The sequence below is a fragment of the Trachemys scripta genome, chromosome 6 (assembly GCF_013100865.1).
Source record: "Trachemys scripta elegans isolate TJP31775 chromosome 6, CAS_Tse_1.0, whole genome shotgun sequence".
In the NCBI taxonomy this organism is placed as follows: domain Eukaryota; kingdom Metazoa; phylum Chordata; order Testudines; family Emydidae; genus Trachemys; species Trachemys scripta.
Window position 1 is genome coordinate 17588967 of NC_048303.1, and position 27336 is coordinate 17616302.

The window sequence follows — 27336 nt, forward strand, 5'->3', positions numbered from 1 at the left end:
GGAAATTATAGACCAGTCAGCCTAACTTTAATACCTGGAAAGATACTGGAACAAATTACACAATCAATTTTTAAGCACCTAGAGGATAATATAAAGAATAGCCAGCATGGATTGGTCAAGAAAAAAATTGCAATGAACCCCCCTAATTTCTTCCTTTGTTAGCATTACTGGCTTAGTGGAGTGCAGGGCAGAGGGAAAGCTGATGTGCTATATCTGGCTTTTAGTAACGCTTTTGATAGTCCTGTGTGTCATTCTCATAAGCAAACAGGGAAAATTCAGTCTACATGAAAATACTATAAGGTGGGCACACAACTGGTTGAAAGACTACTCAAAGAATGATTGTCAATGGTTTGCTGTTGAACTAGGATGGCATAGCTAAGGGGTCAGTCCTAATCAATATTTTCATTAATGACTTGGATAAGGGAGTGGAAAGTATACTTATAAAACTTGCAGATAACACCCAATTGTTAGGGGTTGTAAGCACTTTGGAGGCCAGGATTAGAATTCAAAATTACCTTGACAAAAATAAGAGAATTCGTTTGCACTTTATTGAATTTCATCCTGTTGATTTCAATGTACTACAATTAAGAAAAAATTTAAATACACAAATACAAAAGCAGGAATAACTGACTAGATGGCAGTACTACTGAAAAGGAACATGGGATTATACTAGCTCACAAATTAAATGGGTCAATGTGATACCGTTGCAAAAAAGGTTAATATTCTGGGGTGTATTAACAGGTGCATTGTATATAAGACACAGGACATACTTGTCCCATTCAACTTGGCCCTCAGCAGTGTGTCCAATTCTGGGCACCATACTTTAGAAGAGATGTGGATAAAATGGACAGTCCATAGGAGAGCAACCTGCCCTATGAGGAAAGATTAAAAAACTGGGCACGTTTAGTCTTGAGAAAAGATGACTGAGGGGGAACCAGATAAAGTCTTCAGCTATGTTAAGGGCTGCTATAAAGAGGACAGAGGTCAATGGTTCTTCCTGTCCACTGAAGGTAAGATACAAAGTAAAGGGCTTAATCTGCAGCAAAGAAGATTTAGGTTAGATATTAGCTATCATTATAGTTATAAAAAATTTCCTAAGTTCTAGAATAGGTTTCCAAGGGTGGTTGTGGAATCTCCATCATCGGAGGTTTTTAAGAACAGGTAGGACAAACACTTGGTCCTCCCTCACTGTAGGGGGCGGGATTTAAAAGAGCTCGAGGTCCCTTCCAGCCCTACATTTCTATGAATTTATATAAACAGCATATGCTAAATCAGGATACATTTAACTGGGATGCATCCCAGAAAACTGGCTTAAAGACAGTGAATGTTAGTGACTGTTGCTTACGTGAACCAATATTCAACTCCATTTAATGGACATGGCATTTGGATTATGTCAAGTGGTGTAAAACCACATGTACTAAGTGGAAAAGTAATTCTAGTTTATTAATTTAGAATAATCAAATACAGATCAAGTGCAAGGAAGTAGCTTTCCTGCATTAAGAAAGCAGTTACTCAAAGCAATAAACAAAATAAGTGAGTTTTCTACCATATACCCTTATATTCGTGTTTGTTTCAACGTTTAGGATTACTTCAGGACATCTTTTCTCCTAAAGAGTGAAATTATCAGAATTTCAGCTTTGTATTTTTGATATGCATGATTTTAATAACTCTTTCCATCAATTGAACATGTTACAGTTGCCTCTAAACATTAGATCTATTTACATTGTATAATTATGGGAAGTATGCACCATGCAACCAATGAAGTCACAGAAGAGGCAAACAATACAAATCTGACCTTTTACAAAGATGAGAATCACTAGGTTATCAAATTCTCTCAGGTATCAATAGTATGAGGTAAGTAATAGTTAAGATGAGGCACTTTCACAATAACCCAAAAGGTAGTTCGTGTACAAAATTATAAACAGAAAGTTATTCATATTGCCCTTGATTATATTGAAAAGTGATTTTAAATTCTATATACAGTGTCTCAGATACCTCATATCCCATTTAAGCAAAATATTTAGGAATTACAAAAGAAATCAAGGCATTAATGCCATTAAATATGTGCAATACCAAAGGATGAGTAAAGAGGGGTATGTAGCAATACAGTTTTAAGGAAGTGCCTCATAGAAAGTATAGTTTTCTGCACAACCTCAAACTTTTTCAAAGAAAATCTCTATGCAGAGAAAGTTAGCTTGGTATAAATGTGTAAATCTGCCAAGCCAGTATGGAAGAATCCCTACTGTGTTAAAGAAAAGAATGCCAATTAGAACAGGATTTAATTCTTATTGGGATTTATTGTAATTAGAAATGCAACAAATTTAACTTTACAAAGGAACTAATTATGCCAATTAAAAACCACTTAGTAAAACTTTACAGGAATTTATTTATTAAAATTACTTAGGGCACTTTTCCAAGGAATTTTAGCAAAAAAGCTTTTAAGCAGTTGAGCACAGACCCATCCTTTAAGGAATTCAGATTAAGATGTAAGAATGGTATCTGCAATGAGCATTTCTATATCAAGATAGAGAGAAAAATATAATGCCCAATTAAGTTCAGCCGTAACAAAGGGATCTTATAAACCTACAGGCATCAGTAGTGCCTGGCTATTTCCTGAACTGCATATCCTGTGAGTGTGTGTGTAGGCTAACAAGTTCACAATTTTCCAACTGGAGATGGTATTTTGAAAGACTAACGAGAATTTTCACGGTGCCTAATTTGTAGTGAACTGTCATATCCTACCATTTGCTTCATCTGATGTGCAACTTGTGACAAATGAGCAAGTTAAGTTGATGCAACAGTAATTTGAAATATGCTTCCTCACACTATATTTTTGGACGGGAAAAGGGAGACTAAGAAAAAATTATTCCCTTTGAGAAATATCCATATTGTGTCAACGTTGATCATAAACTAGCACAGGCTTATAAGAAAGTAGCTCTGGATTTTATTTTTAAATGTACTTTCAGAAAATCAAAGATGATTTACTTAAATTTGACATTTTAAACTAATTAAACAAATGCAGGCTACATTAAGTCTTCTGTTTTTAAAGATAAGCCAGTCCAGTTTTGAAATTTAAATGAAACTGTAAAAAAAGCCTTAGTTATTACAATGACAAAATTAAACTTGGCAAAAGTAATGAATTTTATTTACAAATACATGTACCAAGATTACAACAGAAATACTCTAGTGAAACTCCATCTCAACAAAAGCAATGGTTTATTGGTAATGGCATTAAATGAAACAGATTGACAGTCTCTGGCTACAGTCAAGCAATTATCCAGGAGCTGTAGATAAAGTGAAGATCCCATTGATTTCAATAAGGCGATCCAGTGTTTCTTGCATCTTAGTGGCTCTCTCCTTTCTTGCCTACCACCTGATAAAAGAAAAATAGAAAATAATCTCTAATGAAAGTTATGTTGGAAAACAAACAGCTCCCCCAACCAATTTTTTATAAGCTTCAAACTAAATGAAGTGGCTCCGTTTACAGTTGTATTAATGGATTTTTCAGCACACATTCTAGTGCTGTATACACAGGGAGCTGTAAATTCCTGCAAGAATTAAACAGGACATGGGATATATGTGAGGAAATCCCCAACTTCAAGTATTTTTAATCCAGATTGCAAAGAACTCGTTTGTTTGAGACAAGTTAGGAAAAAGCAACAGCCCACATATTTTTATTATTCACAAAACCAAGTTAGGTGTCAAGAATCAGACCTGAACGCACAACAAAAGTGTAGTGGTAAGACTACCCCAAACCTAGCCTCCTGGGCCCAAATTTCAAGTAGTTGTTGTAGGAGATGAACTAGGTCTATATTAAAGATAGGTCTTTGAGAAATTTTTGCTTTATAATGTAATTCAACACTGTAAAGTAACTAAAAGCAGCAGCATTCCACATTTATTGTCAATGACTTTGATGTCAAGTGTGCTCAATGATAGTGAAAAAAAATTCTAACTGCCAGCTCTGCAAACTCAGTCTGGAATCAGATTCAAGTAAAAAAATCTGTGTTAACAATTGAATAATTATAGCACAGGTCTGGAGGATAGAAGCTGCTCTAATTTTGATTCTGCCCCTGATTTACTACGTGGCCTTGGGCAAGTCATCCTCAGGTTCTTTGTTTACCTTTCTAAACTTGAGAGCAGTACTTACCTACCTGCGGTGTTACCAGGATTATGCTTTGAAGCTGAAGTTCTATTTAAATCCTATGTATTTAATAGGACAAGTTTACAGCATTATAACAGTGGTAATGCTGAAATCTTTGAAAAGTAAAAATCCCTGTATTTTAATAAATTAACTACTGTGGTAAAATATGTTAATGGGATAGTATGGTTACCTTTGCAGTACATGGCTTCCCAAGGACACAGCATGTTCTCACAAAGGTTCATACAGCTCTGTACTTTAGTACTGGCTGAAAAGATGAAGATTGGTGTACCTGGTTGGAACAGCGATTATGTTCTGCTGTGACACATGGGAGATATGGTTATTTTTCCCAGTATTTCCCTCCTCGCAAGGTCTGCAACAGCTGAAAGGAAATGCCTTTCACCACTCAGCTGCAATTGCTTGGACTAAAAAAAATATGCTGATTGAATTCCCTTGTAAAGAGCTTTGGTATCTATTGGTCATCTCCTCCTCCAAAGAGCTGGTGGCCAGGAGGATGCTCATTGAACTGCAGAGACTAACGTGTAGGTCCAAGAGAATTCTAGTTGCACGGCAATGTTGAGGTGCCCGTAAAAAAAAATCCATTCACTTGTGTTAAAGTTTGATTAATCAAGTTAAAAAAATAAGATTAAACTCAACAAATAAGTAAATGAAATATATATTCTTTGATTGTGTATCTTAAGCCCCAAGCACAATGCCCAGATTTGGATTAAGCAGGAAAACACTAATATATTAAAGATTATTAAGATGTTAGCAGATGTGTAACATCAATCAAGAAATAGAGCTATACCATTCAGAGGTGGGAATTGTCAACTTGCCCATGTGTATTATCTGCAAAAATTAAGCACCAGAATGGATATTTTGTCATTACATGCCAAAAAGGCTCATTTCCCCATCTACCCCAAATGGAGGATGGTTGTAAGAACAGCAGTTTCTTACTTTCTACAAGAAATTCATCTCCCTCCCATCATTTATGGGACACTTTATATGGCAGTTGTTTGTAAGATACCATACCTTAACTATGAATAGGTACTGCAATTGTGACATAATACAAATCTTTAACATTAGACATTTTGTAAAAAATTAACTATATAATTTCTTGATCTGACTGGCCCAACAATGGAAAGGGAAATTAAATTGGTGTGATTTGCTAAACATCTTTCTACTAAAAAATTAGCCAACTAAACTAAAAGTTTTGAAACAATAACTGGAGATGAAAAATCCTAAATTGTCTTCATGATAGATTACACCTTAAAATCAACCTGTTCTAATGTTATTCCCCATGCAATAAATTGTATAAAAGCCAAATTAAAATACTTGCCAAAGTCTCAAACTGCATCTCAAATTGCTTTACAGAATTAAATAGATGGACTACAAAAATCACAGAAAACAGGTCTAAAAGCGTTGTATAACAAATCTACTATCTAGTTTTAATGTTAACAAGCATAAAAATTAAAAAGCAAAGTTGAGAAAGAAAAGATTTTAAAATGGAATTTAAAAAAGATGAGTCGATGAAGCAGAGAGGTACAGGAAAGCTGTTCCAAAGCACAGGAGCTGCAGAGGAGAAGGCTCTTGCACCAGTGGCGAGATTGTGGAAAGGGTGAGAGACAGATGCTAGATGAACGGAGGGAGCAGGGAGGGGTGTGGTGCGAGACAAGGTCACTCTTAATATTCATTTTAAAACATTTTCTTCTGCATTTTTAGTTCTTTGGGGTTGGGAAGTTAAGCTGAAAAAATAAAAACAAAATGTTAGAAAAAAGGAAAAGCAGCCTGGTGTGCAGTTTTAAGAAGAAAGGAAAAGCTATGATCATCTGGGGCTTGGGAACCTACTTTTTACATGCACCTAAGCCCCCATTCCAAAAAGGAGCAGTAGCTTATAAGGGTTCTAGAATGCAGATATTAATGAGTAATGAATATAAAGTGAAATCTATGTTAAAAGCCTACTGGGACATGAGTGAAAGATCCTCCTTCCTCTCCCCAAAAAATTCAGACTGCAAGTTCACTACAATATTCAACAGCAAGACACCTAGAACTCTGATGCTAACAAATGGGAAATAAAACAAACCCACTTCTTTGACCCATCTCACTTGGTTGGTCTGGCTGGCAGGGTAACCTAGCCTAGCAAAGTCTCTGGAGGGAAACATCTTAAAAGTAATATGCTATAATAATTTAATATGCACTATATAGATATGGTAGCTTTAATGAATACATAGCTTGCATTGGCAGACAGGCAAAAACTAGACGTCAACATACCAATGGTGTTTAGTTCTCACAACTATCACACTGTCCCATCTTATTACATTTATAAAGAGGGCCATAAAGCAAGCATTTCAAGTATTCTTATTGTGCATTGACTTTCCAGGAAAATACAAGTATTTTATTTACCCTCTCCTGCTGCTCATGATGTCACTTAAGCAGGGCAATAGAGAGTCTCTTTTCTCCCCTGCCCCCATGTACCTCAATTTAGCACAATCCACTCAAGTTTTGTATTAAAAAAGTTTTAGAGCATTTAACAGTTCCCACTTCTCATCAGCTAAATCAAGTTTCAGAGAAGAGGGAGGAGCTGCAGCCTATCAATCTAAGTTTAAAAGCCACTTGTATTTTGCATCATTTTATTCATTGACCTAACATAAATAGCTAGATCCATGTGTCACAGTTAGCTGTCACAGATAACAAGTTACGTTATCATTGAAAGACCAACCAGCAGCTGCTTATTGTTTTTACTAATTTTCAATACACGATTAAATTAATCACAAACTCCACATTTGATATTCTAAGTACTGGATGCTGTGGCCCTTTTCTGTTTACTTTTTTCCACTTGAGCAGCTGCTCAGTTTAAGCTTTGTTACCTATATAGCACTTTTGATGCTCATAGTACTTTAAACACAAAAAAGATGGTCGTGTCCCCCCCAATGAACTACTGTCTAAATCTGACAAGTTATACAAAGTGTTAAGACAGCAGAAGATTGGGAAAAAGGAAAGCATCTACTGGGAGCACTGATAAGGAATTGTTATAGTTATATTGCAGTTATATCTTTATTTGTATTATAATTACAAGAGCACAATGGAGTCTAGTTTGAGCCAAAATTGAGATTAGTGAGCAAAGTTAAAATAGTGAGTTCTCAGGAGTTATACATAGTTACCTGTAGATGAAGAGAAAATGGGTTTTGAAGAGTTTTCCGGTTAACATTTTATTCAATACCCTTTTTATACACTTGAATAGAATGTCTAACACTGTTACCAGAACATTAACGTTGTACAGCTAAATTGCAAAAAGTCTGGAAACGCAAAAGTTAAAATTCCTATGGGAACCATAACTCTGCCAGACTCCACATCCCACATGTTATGGTAAAATACTTAATTCCAGAATATGTAATTTAATATTACTGTTAAAATAGGGACTATTACAGATGTATATACATAGTTAATTTGGTGGCTAAATTTTGTCCTCTGAGTCTTGGACAAATTCATATCTGGTTAAACCAGTCCTGAATTTATCCCTTTAACTTCGGCATTTCCTGACTGCTTTTAACTGTACAACTTTAAATAAAATATTAACATTCGTTTTCATATTTTTTAAAATGGAGGCTACAGATGCACAAGTACATTCTTTTCTACTTAGAAGTGTGTATTCCTTTGACTGCAACACTTATGTGTACACTTCAGGGAGCATGCACTCAGATGCACTGGTGAGTTATTTACCAGAACTATACAAGTGCTTCCAAGAAGTCCACCAAGGAGCAGCTTTAGGACGTGCTCTCCACAGAGGCAAGGACTGACATCTGGATTCACTCACCCAAACCAGAACAGAGAAAGCAAGAGATGCCTGGAGAACTGCACCAGTTCTAGGTGTTTGCACAGCTTTATGAAGACATAGTAAGTCTGAATTGAATGTGAGAGCCAATGAGTGCATTAAAAAAACAACCCACACCCACTAATGGGAAGATGACAGATGGCCATAGCGGAGAGTCCAGACAGAGGCAGCAGTTTGGGACAGCTGTGTGCTGTATCATGAACTGTGCAGCTTAAAAATTAGTGAGGTTTTCCACTGTCTGGGCTCAGTGCTATATTCAAGTGTTTTAATTTTTTCCCTAAACTTAGCAAGTATGCACCTCATTGAGCACTACTTATATAACAAGCCTGAAATCCAGTTCATTAGTGAATAAAATAGTGTTCAACATTTTTAAAATGCAGAAAGTCTTTCACTTTCAACTCTAATTTTTCCTCAAATAGTTAAAAAAAGATCTTCCTGGAATGGAGACCAAGATGTCAGTGTGAAAAATGAATTTCAGATTATGAAGCAGTGAAAATTATGAAAAACTATTTCACAGACTTAATAGCAATGATTACTCTAGAATGCTGTAAAACTAACACAAAATAGTAAAAGTTGTTTTAAAAAAACAACAACAGCATAACAGATGTCTTTTGGCTACTCATTGTAATTGGGTGGTAAGAGACTTATCTACACATTTCTTCTGGTTTTGAGCCAACTGAAAACACTATTAAACAATTCTAAATCAGTAATCGAATCACGTTTTAGCACATTTAACACAGCCTTTTCATTGTCTTTTCAAGTTTGAGTGTATTGAACCAAGTGTTAAAACTGTACAGTTTTGCAGGATCACATTTCAAGCGGGCTGGGTAATGGGGATGGGGTGACCCTCACGTGGCGGGATTCAGCTAGGTTTGGTGGGTTTAGGGCTCAGGGGATAGGGTCCAGCAGGGGGTGTGTGTGGGTGCACGAGGTCTCCCCGGCTCATTCTTGGTATTGGCGGTGGCCGGTGATGTTGCATCCGAAGAAGTGAGGTTTTTACTCACGAAAGCTTATGCCCAAATAAATCTGTTAGTCTTTAAGGTGCCACCAGACTCTTTGTTGATTTAATCTAATGGATATAAATTTATCTGTAAATCCTTACAATACTAAAGGTTATCAAGACTTCCAGATATTTTTTTGGCAAATACTATTGGTGTAAAGAATCAAGTTTTGTTTACTACTGCGGTGAAGTTATCCACTTAAAGAGTGTGGTAATACTAGTTATCTGCACCAGTATGGGACTAATTACATACTGAATTGATTGGCTCGAACACATTTTAATTCGGAATAGTAAAACCACCCCCCTCAAACAGCAGAAGCTATGTCAGCAACAGAAGCTGTCCTGCCAACATAGCGCTGTCCACACTGGCACTTATGTCAGTATAACTCATGTTGCTCGGAGGGGTGTGTGGGGGGAGTGGTGGTTTATTCACACTCCGGAGCAACATAAGTTCTGCCAACATAAGCTGTAGTGCAGACATATCCTTAGAGTTGGCTACCCATGGAGTACTCCATTTCCTTTAAACCCTTAAAGCACCCACTTTCAGTCCCACCCAGGGTGATCCAAAAGCAGCTCCAAAGGAATAGCCAGACAAACATTAGGAATAAACAGCCCTTAAATGATATTGGAACAAATTAAAGCTAGATTAGAGTTATGTTATGAAATTGTATAAAGATAAATACACTGTATGTTATTGAAGAAACACCCTTATAACCAAGTATTTCCAAATCTCTCTAGTCTATTTAAAATTGCCTCCTGAACAAAATCTTCAGGCATAGATTTATTTTGGTTTACTTATGCTTCCTATTTTCCAATCTGTGCAATGGCTTTTCTACAAACTGCCCACCCGCAGGGCACAGGAATATTCACAGACACCATGAACATTGCAACTATTACATATAATCTTTAAGGGAGCATTGTTTATCAACTTTGAACCCCTAAGCTGTTATTTTACATTTCCAAAATGCCTTTCACCTTGAAAGATTCTCAGGCATGTTACACACCACAGACAAAGTTGCACCAAAGCCAAAATTTCAAAGGCACATGTGTTGCACTGAGAGGAATAAGAGGTATCTTAACAGAAAATGAACAATTATAGAAAGAATCCACTTCGTTGAAAATGAAACTACCAATCCACTGACATACACTTGTTTTAAAAATGTAATTAAACATTCATGTGTGTGTTCTGGAATCCAACTTACTCGCTTGAAGTCATTCATGTTTGTTGCTTGGACTGGAGTTCCAATAAATGTAAAATATGTAATTCTTGTCGTCTCTTCATCACCATGATTGGACTGGACAAATAACTAAAAAAAGATAGTACATCGGTATTAATTCTAACTTTGTTTAATATACATGGTGTAGTTACAGCAGTTTGGCTAACACTACAATCCTTCCCTTAAATGAGGTATTACACTTGTTAGGTTTCTCAAATTTTTAGAGAAAAGTGGGGGCAGACAATCCAACAGCTTCAGAAGTATACCCCAAAAAATATTACTTTGTGAGAAGTACTATAAAAGTATAAATAGCTACAGAGTTATTTAAATAGAGGCCACTCTCTTCATTTAACCTCTCTGCTCACCTCTGTAAAAATGACTACCAATCAAGTAGTCAAATCAAGTCATTTATTATGCGCTAATAAATTTGTTAGTCTCTAAGGTGCCACAAGTACTCCTGTTCTTCTTTTTGCGGATACAGACTAACACGGCTGTTACTCTGAAACCTACCAATCAAGTATGCAGCAAGGTAGAATCTAGGTTTCTCCAACTTTCAGGTCTGTGGTTAAGTCAGAAGACCACACTCAGCAAGCAAGAAGCTTTTAAATCTGAGGTATCAAAGTAACTGCAGGTGAACAGTTAATTTACCTACGTTTACAGTAGTTACCTACCTACCAAACGGCTGTTTAACCATTTTCTATATTTATTGAAATCAGCATTACCTCTTCATAGCAAATTGGGTTATTACGTTCTTTCAATATGAAGATTTGCTAGAATTCAACAGGAGCTCAGTAGGGAAAACTTACATGGCTCCATAAATTAGGGTTACCATATTAAAGGTTTTTAAAAAGAGGACACCCCACGGGGCCCTGGCCCCACCCTTCCCCGCCCCCAACTCTGCCCCTTCCCCAAAGTCCCCGCCCCAACTCCGCCCCCTCCGCTGAGCGCCCCGCATTCCCCCTCCTTCTCCCTCCCAGCCACACGAAAAGGGCTGCCCGAGCACTACCGGCTTCACGGTTTGCCGGGCAGCCCCCAGACCCTGTGCCCCGGGCCGGGCGCTTCCCCAGCGCAGCCGGAGCCCGGGAGGGGAAGTGCCCGGCTGGGGGGCGCAGGGTCTGGAGGGTGCCCGGCAAACCGTGAAGCCGGTAGCGCTCGGGCAGCTCCGCTCTTCAGCAACACAGAGCTGAGGTGTCTGGGGGGAGCAGCAGCAGCCGCCGCAGCGGGGAATCCACCTGCAGCTCACAGTCTGCTGGAGCTGCTCAGGTAAGCGGGGGCCTGGGGCAGGGATGCCGGCATTTTCCCCAGACACGTTCGGCTTTTTGGCAATTCCCCTCGGACGGGGATTTGAGCACCAAAAAGCTGGACATGTCCGGGAAAATCTGGACGTCTGGTAACCCTACATAAATGCTGTCCTATATGGACTTCGTATTCTCTATCACTTTCGCTCCTTAAAAAAGCATTAATTGGTAATAAGAAATCTATAAAACCAAAATATGTTTTCTAATTTGGTTTAAGCTGGCTTTATGTCACAAAAACCAATACATACTATAAAATGGACAAATGAAAAACAAATCAATTATCTCAGGAAAGGGAAATGGTCAGGAACAGGGACCAGCAGACAGTGGGGGAGTGCAAGGAAGAGATCCTGTGGGTCTCCTGCACCCTTACAGCAAAGTAGCAACAAGAGCCCTCTCCCTCCCCAGGAGGAGGGAGAGCAGCAAAGATTAGGGGGCTACTATGGGCCCTGTGCCTCATGCCACGGGGAGCAGCGTTAGTTGCCCTTTTTAAAAATAAATATTCCAATGACAGTGAGTCGAAATGTTTTTCCTATAAGGGCTGGATAGCATGAAGAGAGGGAATCTGCGGTGAATAAGGGCGGTGAAGGAATGTGCCTGGCAGAGGCACAGGAGGGGATTGTTTTCCCAGGGAAAGTCGGAAGAAATTATACTGTAACTTTTGACAAATTGCATATTTATTGTCTTTTTTGCAAGCATCTTGGAGCATAGACTTTCTGCTAGTACAGTCCTCGCACAATGGGGTCCCAATCCTGGCTGGGGCCTTTAGGTTTTCCACAATAAAATACTATTACACAGGGGGGAAATCTACCTTTGGAGAAGATGATGTTCACTGTGGCAATGACATAGTAATAGCTTAGCACTCGTCCTTGAAACTCTTGGGCATATGCTTACCATTATGAAAGCGAGTAGTTCTATAGAAGTCAATCGAACTGTTCGCATACTTAAAGTGAAGCATGTGTCTTTGCAGGACTGGGGACTATATTTGCATCCATCATTTCCTGATGATGCATCCGCTACCTGAATCAAATTTTGGTAAATTTTTCTCTGATGTACAAGTCTTCACATAACAGTTGAAACCAGCACTTCAGAGAGCAACACTGGATCAGACACTTTTTTGGTGCCAAGACCTCTGTCCCTCTATGTCTACGAGCTACTTAGCTGCATCATGCCCCCCATTATAAAACCCACAGGAAGTTATATTATATTGTTCAGTTAACAATTAAATGTAGATTCCACAGTTAACAGGATGTTGTTCATATACTGTTTAATAAGATAAATTTACAAATGCATACAAGATTCTCACACCTAAGAACCCATTAGACTGCAGGAGACTATTGGGAATTAACAAGCAGCAGATACGAGAAAAAACTTGGAACTGACCACAGTGCAGATAAAGAAGAACCATTACTATATGGATATCAGTCTGTACTAAATGCTAAGTTGGTACACCATGCAAATTTCATTTTAAGACTGTCCATATAACCTGTCCGTGCAAATGCTATGATCTTGTCAAGTGGGTTCAATCCCAGAGGAGTGATTCACATATTCTACTGTGAGCTTCTGTGACTACTTGATATGATTCAGTCTAGCTATTGTGGCTTTGTTGGGAAGCATTACATTCCAACTAGTTGTCAGAGCATGTCCATGACCAACCTCTGTTGGAAAAAAAAAAAAAAAAAAAAAAAAAAAAAAAAAGGCTGTGGCTTGCAATTCATTTACATAAGTGGTGGTCTAGAGAGCAGACAATTCCACAATCACAAGGACAACTGACTAAAAACCCAACCCTATTCAATGGCTAAGTGAAGGCAGCAATTTGGAAAAAAAACGCGAAGCATAATAAATGGAAAAGAGGGGAAATAGATAGACAATATAAATTAGTAAATTATGAGGTGCAGAAAATTGATAAGGGAAGGCAAAGTCATAAGAAAAAAAAAAATCAATGCCTGGCAAAGGTAAGGACAATAAAGAGTAATCCCCCCCAACCTCCCGGCTGAGGTGGAGCTCAGCTCCGCTGATGTTAATTTAATAAATTTTGGAATACCAGGGAAAATCCAGAAGTCTGAAAAATTGCTAATGTTGTGCCAATATTCAAAAAAAGGCAAGCAGGATGACCTGGATAACTATAGGTAGTTAGTTGAACATCAACCCCACGCAAGTTAAAGGAATCACTGCTATAGGATTCAATTAATACAGAATAGCAATATAACTAATGCCAGTCAACACGGTTTTATGAAAAATAGGTAATTTCAAACAAGCCTGATTTCAATTTTTGACAAGATAAGTTTGGTTGAAAGGCAGCTGCATAGATGTAATATACTTAAGACTTTTGTAAAGCACAAATACCACACAACATTCTAATTAAAAATCAGCACTATACTGTACCAAACCACAGGTTACATGGATTAAAACTGGCAAATGATACCTCAAGAAGTAGTTGTCAATGGGGGTGTTTCTATTGGTGTTCTACAAGGATCTGTATTAGGCCCAATGCTATTCAACATCATCAATGATCTAAAAGTAAATATGGAGTATCTGCTGATAAAGTTGGGGATGACACAAAGATTAGTGGAGTGGTAAATAATGAGGACAGGACCGTCATATCATCTGGATTTGGTAAACCAGGCCCATTCAAACAGTGAGTTTTAACAGACAGATGCAAGGTTACACATGAAGGAACAAGGAATGCAGGCTGTACCTACAAAATGGGGGACTGTACCCTGGAAAACAGTGACTGAAAAGGATTTAGGAGTCACAGTGGACAAGCAACTCAACATACGCTCCCAGTGTGATGATGTGGCAAAAAGGGCTAATGCAATCCTTTGATGTATACACAGGGACGTAGTGAATAGGAAGGTAATTTTACCTCTGTATACAACATTGATACTACAATACTGCATCTAGTTTGACGTCCACATTTTGAAGAGGATGTGGGGAGGGTACAGAAAAGAGCCACAAAAATTATTTGAGGGTTAGAGAAAATGCACTAAAGTGAAAGACAAAGATCTCAAGCTATTCAGTTTATCAAAAAGATTCAGAGATTATCTGATTAAAGTATACAAGAACCTTCCTGGGAACAAAATGTTGGGTACTAGAGGGCTGTTTAATTTAGCAGCCAACAGCAAAACAAAAACTGAAGGCTGGAAGTTGAAGCTAGACAAATTCACATTAGAAATAAAGCCCCCTTTTTAATAAGCAGGGAGTGAATAACCATCAGGAACAAACTACCAAGGGAAGTGCTCAGATGCCCTTTTGGAATATATGCTTTATTCAAACAAGTTATTGAGTTCAATACAGGGGTAACCCAGAGAAAGGTAATGCCCTGTGACATACACAAAGTATTAAAGCTTTCGTGGATCACAACCAGAATAAATCAACAACGTGATTCAGCCGAAAAAAAGGTGAACACACCCCAGAATATTAGCAGCAGTGTTGTATGTAAGACAAGGGACATAACTGTCCCACTCTACACAGCACTGGCGAGGCCTGCATTAGAATACTGTGTCCAGTTCTGGATGCCACACTTTAGTACATGTGTATAAATTGGAGAGAGTACAGAGGAGACCAACTAAAATAATAAAAGGTTTAGAAAACCAGACTTATGAGGAAAGGTTAAAAAACTGAGCATGTTTAATCTTAATCTGCAACATGGGAGACAAAGTTTTTCCCAATATCTAATTTAACTATAAGGGTAGTTAAGCACAGAATGGGCTTCCAAAAGATGCTGTGGAATCCCCATCATTCGGTTTTTAAGAACAGGCTGGACAAACATCTTGCAGAGATGGTCTAGGTTTACTTGGTCCTACCTCAACACAGGGGTCTGGACTTGGCTCCCATCCAGCCCTAGATTTCGATAATTCTGTAAGTCCAACTGGATGTCTTATAGTCCCTTTCTTGCCTTAAATTCTATGAACCTATGTTTGGCATAAGTGTGTAGTCACTCTGAAATGATAAGACTGTTATAAGAAAACCTGGCTAAGCTTTGAAACCTTTGTCACCTCAACAATTATTTTGTCCCAGAGTATTTTAAAGTAGACTTCCAAACTTCATATAGCTACATTCACATGAAGCTTGGAAGAGAAGGCTTTACTTACAGTTACGCTGTTAACATTCTGAAATTTTACATAGCGAAGCTGGACAATACCATCTTCTTTTATATCATCCGGCGTTAGTTCCAAGGCTTGGGTTGGTTCACTTCTTTCTGCCTCTTCAAAGTCCATAGATCGGGGAAGGTTGATGAAGATTTTTATATACTTGGGACCTTGACCTGTGTTAAAACAAATCAGCAATTTTAAGTAACTGAACCACATTTTAAAGTATAAAATTCCAAAAACATCTTTAGGACAGTTTGTTATATAAACACCTAGTGATAATTAAATATTTTAGTTTTGCAACATAAAAATGTGGTTTCTGTACTCATATCTTGCATAGATTCAGAAATTTGTACTTCTACCTTACTCTAATGTATTGTCAATATAAACATCTGTGCTATATCAAAAATAAAGCATAGGGATAGCATGAGATTACATTAAATTATTTTTTTAAAGAACAAACAAATCTATTGTATGGATTCCCCCACAATTTCAACAAAGCTGCTACAGGACTTCCAGAGAGCAATAGAATCCATACTGCCCATGAATACATGGGACTTGCTAATAGTTATAATAATACTGCTCAGAAAACAGGAACTGCGGCTATTAGATTCAGGATGCTGAAATAAGGGTCTAGTTAAACCTGGGAGAACACTTAAGCCTTTAAAAATGGTGTAAGCAGAACTTATTAGGAACAATTTGATGGAGTGAAGGAACAGATGCATTTTACTCACCATTATCTGGCCCTTGAAGTTTCATGGAATAAAGCTTGACAGGTTGATTAAAAGCTACAGTAATAAGGAGCTGTAGAGAAAAAGTTTATCAAAGTATTTTTGAATGCAGAAAAAAATATTTAAACTAGAAAAATAAGTCAAAACTCTGTTTAGTTCAGGAAAAGTAGCTGTGATTGCCAGGATGTGATTAATATTCTCAGTCTTTATATGTAAGTATTATTAGAGAATAGGGAATATCCTCCTTTTACTCTGTTTGTAAGAAGGGTCATTTTAATGAAAGCCATTCTACTAGAACCCTGAACCAAGTATCTCAGAGATTTTGGCCAACACTTTTGAAAACGGGTACCTAAAGTTAAGAGTCCTAATCCAAACATCTTGGGCAAGATTTTCAAAAGAGACTAGTCATTTTGGGTGCCTCAATTTTGGATGCTTCATCTGAGATGCCTTAATGAAGCCCAATTTTCAAGACTGTGGAATATCCAACAGTTTCCAAACATTTGAATAGGAGTTTAAAAGCTTAACTTTAGATATCCATTTCCAAAAAATCTTGGCCTTCATCTGTATTAGTTACAGGGCAGCCCCCATCTCACCCAAGTCCCTGAAAGCCTCCATAAATTTAGAATTCTGTTTAATATCAAAACATTTTATGAAGCATCAAGAGCTGTGTTTTATCTAAAGGGAAAAAACCATTTAAAAGCTATGTGAGATTACAGTTTTCTTCCCCAAGTCAATTCTGCACTGTTTAAAATAAACCCTTCAGCTTGCAATTAATATTTAGTAACAGGTTTACTGCATTCATCATCAAGTGCTGGGGTGGGCAAATGGCCTGCTGGAGAGCGGGGTTGGGGGTTTGCCGTGCAGCTCCCAGAAGCGGTGACATATCCCTGCTCCAGCTCCTACGTGTAGGGATAGCCAGGGGGCTCCGCACACCATCCCCACAGCTCCCATAGGCCGGGAACTGCGGCCAATAGGAGCTGCATGGGTGGCGCCTGCGGATGGGACAGTGCACAGAGCCCCCTGGCTGCTCCTCCGTGTAGGAGCCGTAGGGGGGGACATGCGGCTGCTTCCTGTAACTGCTTGAGGTAAGCACCACCCAGAGTCTGCAACCCTGAGCCCACACCCCAACCCTGAGCCTGCACCCCAACCCCCTGCCCTGATCCCCCTCCCATGCTCTGAACCCCTTGGTCCCAGCCTGGAGCACCCTCCTACACCCCAAACCACTCATCCCCACCCCAGAGCCTGCACCCCCAGCCAGAGCCCTCAACCCCCCTCTACCCCAGCCATGATCTCCCCGCCCGCTGAACATGGTCCCAGCCCAGAGCACCCTCCTGCACCCCAAATCCCTCATTCTCAGCTTCACCCCAGAGCCCGCTCCCCCAGCTGGAGCGCTCACCCCTCCCCAGCCCCCAATTTCGAGAGCATTCATGGCATGCCATACAATTTCTATACCCAGATGTGGTCTTCAGGCCAAAAAGTTTGCCCACCCTGATCAAGTGTATAGTTTATTATTGTAGGCTTGCTGCTGGTAAGTACTGTGTTGTTTGACTAGCCAGAAAGAGAAAGATAGGAAGAGCTATTACTCTCCACACACAAACACAAGTTATTTCTCCTGCTTTTTAATCCCAAGACTATTGTAAACATATGAGAATTAGATAACTGTATTAGATCAATACAATGAAAAAACTGCCCTTTAAAATTATATTCAACCTCTGAAATAAACTGAAATTATACCTGCTCGTCACAGTCAGATTCCAGGTAGGTAGAGTCTTTACGTAAACAGTTATCGAATCCATGTTCATCACTTTCATTAAGACATTCACAGCCAGCTTTATTAATAAATGGCATTAAATCCATCTAAAAAAAAAAAAAAAGGCCAACAGTGTTGCTTGCTGGGTGCTTGAAAATCTGCCATCTACTAATTGAAAAGGATTAGTCAATATGTGGATGAGTGAAACTCCTCACTGTATATAGGAGGTAAAATAATAAAACTGGTCAGACAACTTAATTAGGAACACAACACATTCAAGCATTCAACTTACATTTTAGTTAAACTCCCCCAACCTTTCCAAATTTTATAATCACATATTCCCTGGAATGCAAATTCACAGAAGTCCACAGCAAGAGACACCGATAATAAAGTGAATTATCTGAGGCTGTATTTTGGTTTAAGCACAAAAACTATATCCTAAAAAATTATTCATAATGCATTTGCAAAAACAAGCATAAAGACTGAAGTTTTTACAAAGTCCTAAAGTAAGCCTACTCAAAGATGAATCATGTACAGTTAATGGAACAGTTTAGAATGCTGTCACTGTAAACGTTACTAGACTCCACCTGCAGAGCTAATCTTGTTACCTCTCACACGTAGCGCTGAAAAAGAAGCTGCTAGTTTATAAAAGGCTTTGATGACTAGATTGCACTCATTTCTAACAAGTTTTAGTATTTAATTAAGATTGTTTCATCAGGCATTAAGAATTCCCCAGCCCTTTTCCTTGTGCCTACTAGAGCTTTCAGTACAGCAAATAGCAGCAATTGCTTGATTCACTGAAGAGTAGATTTCTTCATAGTTGAACTTTTTCTTATGAAGTATCCAACTAAGGGTATTCGCATCACGAAAGAAAACATGGAAATACTACCAATGTACCAATAGGGTACAAAATCTAGATCAAGATACACTCAAGATATCTGTTTGGAGGAAAAAGTGGTGGTTTTTCCCCCGTCCCAAGATAATAAGAGTCTACTGTGCCTTCAAGAAGGCTTAAGTTCTACCCCAAGGATAATATCTGATCTGGACCACTAAAAAGCTGTGACATCACTGTGTAATGCAGTTAAGTACACAGCTAATAACTCAATGGAATTCTTTACTAGGCTTGCACACTCTTGAATTTTCAAACTTGTTTAAAACATTCCACCCCAAGAAGAGGCAAAAAAAATACATTACCAAGGACAATGTATATGCTCAGTTTATAGACTTAATATTCAGTTGTTTTCCAACTCTTGTTATGAAAAATGAGGTGGCCAGAATTCCATCCCCTTCTCAGCAGGGAAGGTGGATTTCATGTTTTCCTTACTCAAAATCTTTTGAGCCTTCTGTTTAAAAAGCTTTCCAGATAATTATCACCTTTATGTAGAGACTGAACTTAGAAAAAAAACTGTTCGTTTTATGAAGTTACTCAAGTTTCAAAAAAGCAGATGTATACCTACTTTGTGCTCATGTTACTTAAATTACTTCTAATGTGTTTTGGGCTGTGAAGCTAAAAAAACAGCCTTTTGCCTCTTTGTATTACAATGTTGCCATGCTGAATGTTACATTAACTATTAGTGTAAGTATTTACATTCACAACTAGATGCAACACTAACGCTGATACCATAGTGTGTAATTGAACTGTTGCAAATTCAAGTGGCCTGTATTCCTACTGTTTATTTACATAAGAACGATTCAACAGGAAGATTATGTTATTTGTATGGTAGATGTCTCTCTATTTAGCTATGAATTTAAAGTACTTAGCATCCAAAGAGATGCATTTTTACATTTAACATAATTTTAGGTTTCACAACTACTATTCAGAGTTAAGTTTAATGTATTATATTTCCTAATACTAAATATAAACCTTCATACTACCGTAGTGAAGCTATCATGTTATTGAACCTATTAGCAGTTTTAGTTTTTCTGAAACATAATACCAGGTATTCAATCAAAAGTGTTTTTATATTGCTGCCAGAACAATAAACCATCCCTTTTTAAGTAGAAACATTATACCAAATATTGCTCAGAGAACGCCACCTCAGATGACAGCTCTATCAGAGTGTTTTGTCACATTAAGTTTCTCATTTACATGTGTTTGTTGGTACAGCTGTCAGACATGCTTAAGATTTGCAATGCACAGTTGCCTTAGGGTAACATGAAAACAAGCAGAACAGCACTTTCAGGAAATGTTTTTTTCTTTAAGTTTCAAACCATATTACTCTTTAGCATCATAGTTTGACAACAGTGATTCAAAACTCCAACTATCCTGTTAAAAGGTTTGATTTGTTTGAAAATTAATGGAATTACCACAAAAAATATTGGGAAACAGTGTTTCCCAAGTGTTTGGCTAAAACAAATTCATATCGTCAAAAAAAGGACACCTGTCAGGTTATTTAGTCTCAACATAGCTATTATGACACTACGGCTTTATAAAAAGCAGCAATGTTTCCACAAACTTTCAAATTCCAGTTCAGTTTCTGTTGAATTAGACATTCCCGTGCAGCTTTTACAATTCAAGCATTTCAGCGAAGTGCTAATGAGAACCAAACAACTTCTGGTTTTCACTGATCAACTTTTACCAGTTTTTTTTTTTATTTTGTGCATTAACATGCAAGAGAAAGAGGGTCAAAAAAATGTTGATTTTTCATATATCAGTTTTAAAATATGGACTTCCCTCCAAATCTTAGTACGTGAAGTTAAAATGCTGTCTACTCCAGCCCTCTCATTAGTTGCTGTGTGATTAAGTGTTGGAAAACAACCATTAGGAATAAAGGTACTTCAAGGAGATATTTTAATAAAACACACTTACTAATAGAGGTGAGGAAAGGAAAACACACACACACACACACACCATTCAAGCAGAACACTTTCTAAGTCCAGCTTCACCACGTTTTCTGTAAGGCATCAGAAGTTCTAACAAACCAAGGAAAAATGTTTGCTCTTTTTCATACTTACCCTTTCCATTTTAAGTTGCTATGTTTTTTGTATGTATTCATGCAGTTTAAATTTAAATTGTCAAGGTGTCTATTACATATTTCTCTAAACATTCCCCCCCCAGGAATGAATTTATCTTAATTTCTGTGAACATTTATGCCTCAAGCAAAAAGTTTTATGTATCCTGTGACTATGCTATGCCACAATTTTCTGCAACAGGCTAAAAACTAGTTTTTGGTTTTAAAGATATAATCTGTAGCTTTTAGAAAATATATGAAAGATTATGCACTAATCACTCCATAGCAAAGGATGAGAGAGAAGTGAAACAAATTCAGGTTATCTAGAACTGTATTTGCCCATTCCTATTCTGCTGTGATACTGTAACCCACAGAGAACTTTTTAAGACCCTTTTTGTACAACCCCGAAACAAGAGCTACTTTATATCGCTCTGTTCCACGGTGAGGGAGAAATCAGGTAAACAGAGTTTGGCAGTATGGTCCAGTTTTGCAAATATTCTTCGAAGCTATTAATGACCAAACTATGATAAGTCACCACACCACCCCTTCCAATAAGCAGCTTCCAACAAGCTTCTGGGGGAGCTGCAACATTATAGCATGAAAAGATTAAGAAAAAGTTACAAGAAAAGGAAGATACTGAAAAGGTAGCAAAGAGGACTCACTGAGGAACAGTCCAAAAAACCTTTAAGGCTTTAGTAGTTACAGAAATAACTGTCACTTTCTAGGAGAGAGATCTCCACTTTCTAAAAATGTACAGGGAAACAGACAGACATCTGGTAGAAGCAAAGCGATAGTAAATATCTACAGCAAAATTTTCAACATGAAACATGAAATCCAATGTTTCAGACCTAGAGGAATATTTTGGATGAGGGGATTTTTAGTTACACCATTTTCAAACATTACTATAATGTATTACTATGCACAAGTCACTCTAAAAGTTTGCTTGGAAAAGAAAGTGAAAAAGCAGGTGATATTTCAAAAAAGCTTAAGACACTTAAGTTTCTGCCTAAACTTACCCTGATCTAACTAAAGTGGGTAAGTTTAGAAAACAGGACAACATTAACATAAGTTTCAATAATTTACTTTAAAAAAAATCTTAAAATAAGGTATGCATACATATCCTTTCGGAATATCTGTGTCCTCATTACTTCCAGGATCATTCTCTAGATGCTGTTTAATTTTTTCTTCTAATCCTACAGCATCAGCTCCTTGATACTGGTCGATTCGCACTTTGTTTCGGAAAAACAGAAATGTTGGTGTTGCTGATATATTATTGGTTGCAGCTGTTCCCTAGAATTCACAAATTGATCATTAGTGGTGTGTAATAAAATGTTAGCTACAAACATTTGTAAACATGAAAAAAGTATTGTGCTACAAGAAGTGGCTTTATTAATATGCAGGAGTATTAGCAATCATTGATCATTTGCATCTTGGCACATCTAGAAAAGAAGTTTAGATTGTAATTAACTGTTGCTGTGGAATAGCCCTAGAACTAAAGACCATTCACTCTGAGGTAAGTTGGTAGCTCTTAAAGCTCTTCACCCTCCCCTGCCAACACATATCAGGGTTAAAGCCATGATTGCAAACCGACAGACATGGCTGCTAATAAAATGAAGAACAATGTATAGCAACCTTATTTGTTCCCTTTCCCACGATTGCCCTTAACCAGACATTTTATATTTTTAAGCATACAATATACATACACTAAATATTGATTAGGACATTCAGTTGTACCACTGCTGCCTGTAGCATTACAAAAGGATTTTCATTTTGTTATCCGCCTGTGTTTCTAATCTCTTCAGATGCCTTTGTATTAGTTATCTATCCTGACTGGTTCTCATAATCTATTACAATTCAGTATTATCTGCAAGTTCTGTTAATGTTATCTATTCACCTTTTTCCACTAATGAAAGTAAGACTACTGGTCATTTCAAGATACTTCCTAGCCTCTATATGTTGATGTAAATCATTTAACCATTTTGTTCAGCCAGTGACAGTACTGCTCTACTCCCAACCCCACTAGAAATAAGTTTTAGTAACATTTCAGAAGTCACTAATAAATGCTTAACTAAAATCTGGTATTATATCCGATGCATTCCCAACACCTACTTATTTGTTTTTTGGGTTTTTTTGGAAATATACGTAGACTTGTTTGGTAAGATTTATTCTTCATAATTCATGCTACTATTGCTCATGGTTTTTTAGATATTTAGCAATTCCTGCTGGACACTCCCCCCAGCCAGGTACACTAGTTAGGAATTTCAGGGTAGTAACGACTAGGATCATTTTATTTTTGAATTAAACAAATGCAGTAATTTCTCCTGTCTTATTGGTACCACCCTAATACTCCAAGAATTTTCTAATATAACAGTCAGCAGTGCAGTAAGTTTATTAGTTAATTGCCATAGTGTCCTAAGATACATAGTTTGGACCCAGATGACATGTTTATTCACAGTTTCCAGATATTATATTGTCCACTCTTTTATAAAGAGCAGCTTATAAGGCAGGGGTGGGCAAACTTTTCGGCGAGAGGGCCACATCTGGGAATAGAAATTGTATGGCGGGCCATGAATGCTCACAAAATTGGGGTTGGGCTGCAGGAGGGAGTGAGGCCAGAAATGAGGAGCTCAGAGTGCGGGAGGGGGCTCCAGGCTGGGAATGAGGAGTTTGGGGTGTAGGAGGGTGCTCTGGGCTTGGACCAAGGAGTTTGGAGGGCAGGAGGGGGATCAGGGCTGGGGCAGGGGGTTGGGATGCGGGGGAAGGCTCAGGGTTGAAGGCTCTGGGTGGCGCTTACCTCAAGCAGCTCCTGGAAGCAGTGGCATGTCCCTTCTCTGGCTCCTACGCAGAGGCGCAGCCAGGCGGCTCTGCATGCTGCCCCATCCGCAGGCACTGCCTCTGCTGCTCCCATTGGCCGCGGTTCCCAACCAATTGTAGCTGTGGGGGTGGCACTTGGGGTGTGGGCAGCATGCAGAGTGGCATGCCCTGGCTGCCCCTACATGTAGGAGCCAGAGGGGGGCCGTGGAGTGGCCCCTGACTCTGCTGCCCAGCTGGAGCACCGGAGCAGGGGCAAGCAGTGGGAGCTCAAGTGTTGGATCCGGCCGGCAGGCCATAGTTTGCCCACCCCTGTTATAAGGTCTTTTACTTCCCAATGGTCAAAATGTATTTTTGTATACTACTCACCTGGCACTGATGTACATCCACTTCCAAAAAAGTTGCCTGGGGATATTTATTACTCAAAGCATTGAAAGCTGGGGCTATCCTCAAACAAGGGCCACATCTGTTAAGGCAAAAATAGATGTAAGCTTGTCCAATTTTTGCAATTGGGGCTATATTTTGCCCCTAGATACACTATCCAATCTCTACTGAAGTCAATGGGAGTTATGTATGCATTTGGCCCTTACAGATGTAAGTTTCAAAACCCCTTTCATAGTTGGTTGGCAAACCTGGTTAGATATTTGTAAATGACAGACAAAATAATGTGAGAAATATAAATAATGTGTCCCGCTTCCTGCTTACACAGTTCTGATTTAACAGTGATAAGCTTCATCTGTTAACTCTAAACTTTATACTTTAGGTCTAGTTTGGTTAGCGTTACCACATATCACTATCAAGGGAGATCATACCAGGTAAAAAGGAGGCTGTCCACTTTGGGCAGAGTTCTTTGCTGCTCTGAAAGAACCGAAGTACACTCACAGTGGAAACACAGAAATCAATAGCTCTGACTAACCCTACTTAGTATTTTAATAAATATACTGAATTGTCACTTTATTAACTGTAGTTATATAATTAATGCCTTTTTCCATAGTAGTTGGTGTGTCTATAATTCCATGTTTTCTGCTAAAGGTTTACCATAAGTGACATTAGCTTCTACTACAGTATCCACTCAGCCATGAATGCGATGTAGTTCATCTTCTCTTTCCTCCTGCATTCAGCATGAGAAGTCACTGATCCCCAGCAGCAGTGTCTGCAGGAAGGCTCATCATTAGAAATTTCATGAGGTTACTCAGGGTCAGATCTTCAAAGTATTTAGGTTCCTAAATTCTATTGAAATCAATGGAAGTTTGTAACCTAAATACCTTTGATAATGTGGACCTAAGCTACTGCTCTCCTAACTAGAACTTGTTAACTCAGCACTCTTTTTTAATTGTAACCTCTTAACAGTTGCTACCCCAAAAACGTTATTTATTATAGTGAGGAAGTAGTACAACTATAGTTAAAAATGAGACTAGCTTACTTAAAATCCCAATCACTATAATATCTAGGAAGTATCAAAATATAAAGAGGCTAAGGGGGTTTCCTCTACTCCCCTCAATTTTTATTAAAGTAACTTTTCTGGCAGACAACTTATGCCCTGTTGTCTACAATACTTCTGCTGTTCCTGCCAATTGTAAGACATTGAGCTACAAACACTGTAGTAGATCAAAATATTAAACATGCCTATTTAAGACAAGGAGGTCTAAGATACAATTTCATTAAAACTGGGTCATATCAGTCAAGTTTAACAGCTTACCTGTATAGAAGAAATAAAATGCATTATTTGTTATAACAGTGCTAACAGTTATAGTGTTTTACTTGCTTGGGGCAAGTAAATGGTTCTTATGAGCAAGTGGAAGAGTAGGATTCTACAAGGCTGCAATACGATAGAGCCAAGTTTCTATAAAGCATTAGAAATTAGAGTATTATAATAAAAACTGAAGAAGATTTAAATTCTGCTTAGATTTTAATCTCTTTGGGACAGGGACTATCTTTGTTCTGTGTTTGTACAGCGCCTAGCACAATGTTGTCCAGGTCCATTACTGAGGCGCCTAGGATCTATAATGTTAATAATTAAGATTACATGACTTCAGTACCAAAACCAGAGTACCCACAAATATGCAGATCCAAACTGCAAAATGGGTTCGAGGAATTACGACAGCAAACTGATTACAATGAGATTGGATTCAATACAATAAAGCAGAAACACAGGCCCTCCTCCCACTTCCGAGGCCATAATTAATTAATGTGCAACTCACTGTTATGTAAAATACTACATGCAAGATAGGCTTGCTTTCTGGTTCAAATGCTAAATATATTCTTTGATTTAGAGTACCGCAGTTTCATTATTACTTAAGCATGCTGTTTAAAACTCAAACACTTTAATTTTGTATTGACACTTTGCAATCAGAACTACAGGTATTATTAAAACAAAGATTAATAACTGGTTCCCTAATCCTTTCCACAGTATTTTTTTCAACAGCCAAGATGATGTAGCATTCTGACAACTAACTAAAAAGTTATTTAAGTTAGATGTCTGATATTTTTAATTTTAATTACTGTAAGATTTCCAAGGGCAGACTATTTTCAAAGTTAAAATGCAAAAGGTACAGTAAGCATTTGCTAAACCTAAATTACCACTAAAATTAGACACGCCTGATCCACCTACCACAATCTACTGAAATTAAATTAGCAAAAAGCAGAGGGATAGTCACCCTTTCCATACAAGAGTATCTTCTACACATTCAGGCTTTTAAACAACCACAGGGGAGTCACCTGGACCTATTTGAGACTGGGACATTATTAGCAAATGATCAGCGTGTGTCCCACTAAACTCACACAGCACAATGTTTGCTTCACAATCAGGAGAGATCACAAACTCTGCCCTTAAACCGCTCCCCAGTAAGGGAATCTGACACCCGACACAAAGCTTGGTGCAGGGCTGTGATTCGGACTACAGTCTCCCCAACTCCACACGCTCCCCTAGGCCCTAGAGCTCCGAGTGACAGGTAGGGGGAGAAGCCCCTTACACAACCCATGTCACCCCGAGCAAGAGACCCAGCCGCACCCATCACTCCTAGGAGACAGAGGGGAAGCGAAGTTAGCACATCGCCTCCCATGCTCCAGGATCCCCGTCCCGCACAGGGCAGAGGTGCAGTAGGGCGGCGAGGAGGCAGAGCAGGGTGTACGAGACGGGACGCCCAGGGCCTTGAGCGAGGGGTGCCTGAAACAGGGAGAGACCAGGGCCCTGCGGGGGAGTAGCGCCCCAGGGCCCAGGAAAGGCGCGTCTCTCTCCCCAGGGAGGGGGCAGCCGGGCCCCGGCCGCAGGGAGAGGCTCGGGGTGCTCGGCTCTCCTCTCACTCACCCCCGCATGGTGAACTTGACCACGGCGAGCCGGGAGCCGGCGGCGCTGAGCTCAGGCTGGAACTCGGTGTCATTCGCGATTACCTTCACCCCGACCATCCTGGCCGGGGGTCCCCGCCACAAGCGGAGGCCGCGAGCCGCAGACGCCTTCGCTTATCTGCAAAGTCACCGCGGGAAAGGGGTGCGCCCAGCATGCATCGCACCCGCGCAGGCG

General features: G+C 38.8%; 1 protein-coding gene across 2 annotated transcripts; it reads right to left on the reverse strand.

Moving 5' to 3' along the window:
- Window positions 1-1640: 1640 nt before the first annotated feature.
- On the reverse strand, window positions 1641-27336 carry TXNL1 (thioredoxin like 1). Of its 2 annotated transcripts, XM_034773633.1 has the most exons (9): window positions 27124-27336; window positions 24186-24282; window positions 22122-22295; window positions 18039-18161; window positions 16308-16377; window positions 15577-15749; window positions 10173-10277; window positions 4947-4987; window positions 1641-3373 (listed from the first exon to the last, which is right to left on the reverse strand). In XM_034773633.1, exons 1-9 carry the CDS (start codon window positions 27219-27221, stop codon window positions 3367-3369), a joined length of 888 nt encoding a protein of 295 aa, XP_034629524.1. In that variant the 5' UTR covers window positions 27222-27336; the 3' UTR covers window positions 1641-3366. The 2 variants fall into 2 exon arrangements, with proteins under 2 accessions (XP_034629524.1, XP_034629523.1); XM_034773632.1 differs by lacking the exon at window positions 4947-4987 and having other exon boundaries at window positions 27124-27280.

Excerpts from the sequence above, each read along its gene's own strand:
- TXNL1 (XM_034773633.1), bottom strand. The coding sequence starts at position 27,221 with ATGGTCGGGGTGAAGGTAATCGCGAATGACACCGAGTTCCAGCCTGAG. Across the intron at positions 16,378-18,038 it reads AATCTGACTGTGACGAGCAG|CTCCTTATTACTGTAGCTTT; the intron begins GTATAATTTCAG and ends TTTTCTCTACAG. Across the intron at positions 15,750-16,307 it reads ACTTCAAGGGCCAGATAATG|GTCAAGGTCCCAAGTATATA; the intron begins GTGAGTAAAATG and ends GTTTTAACACAG.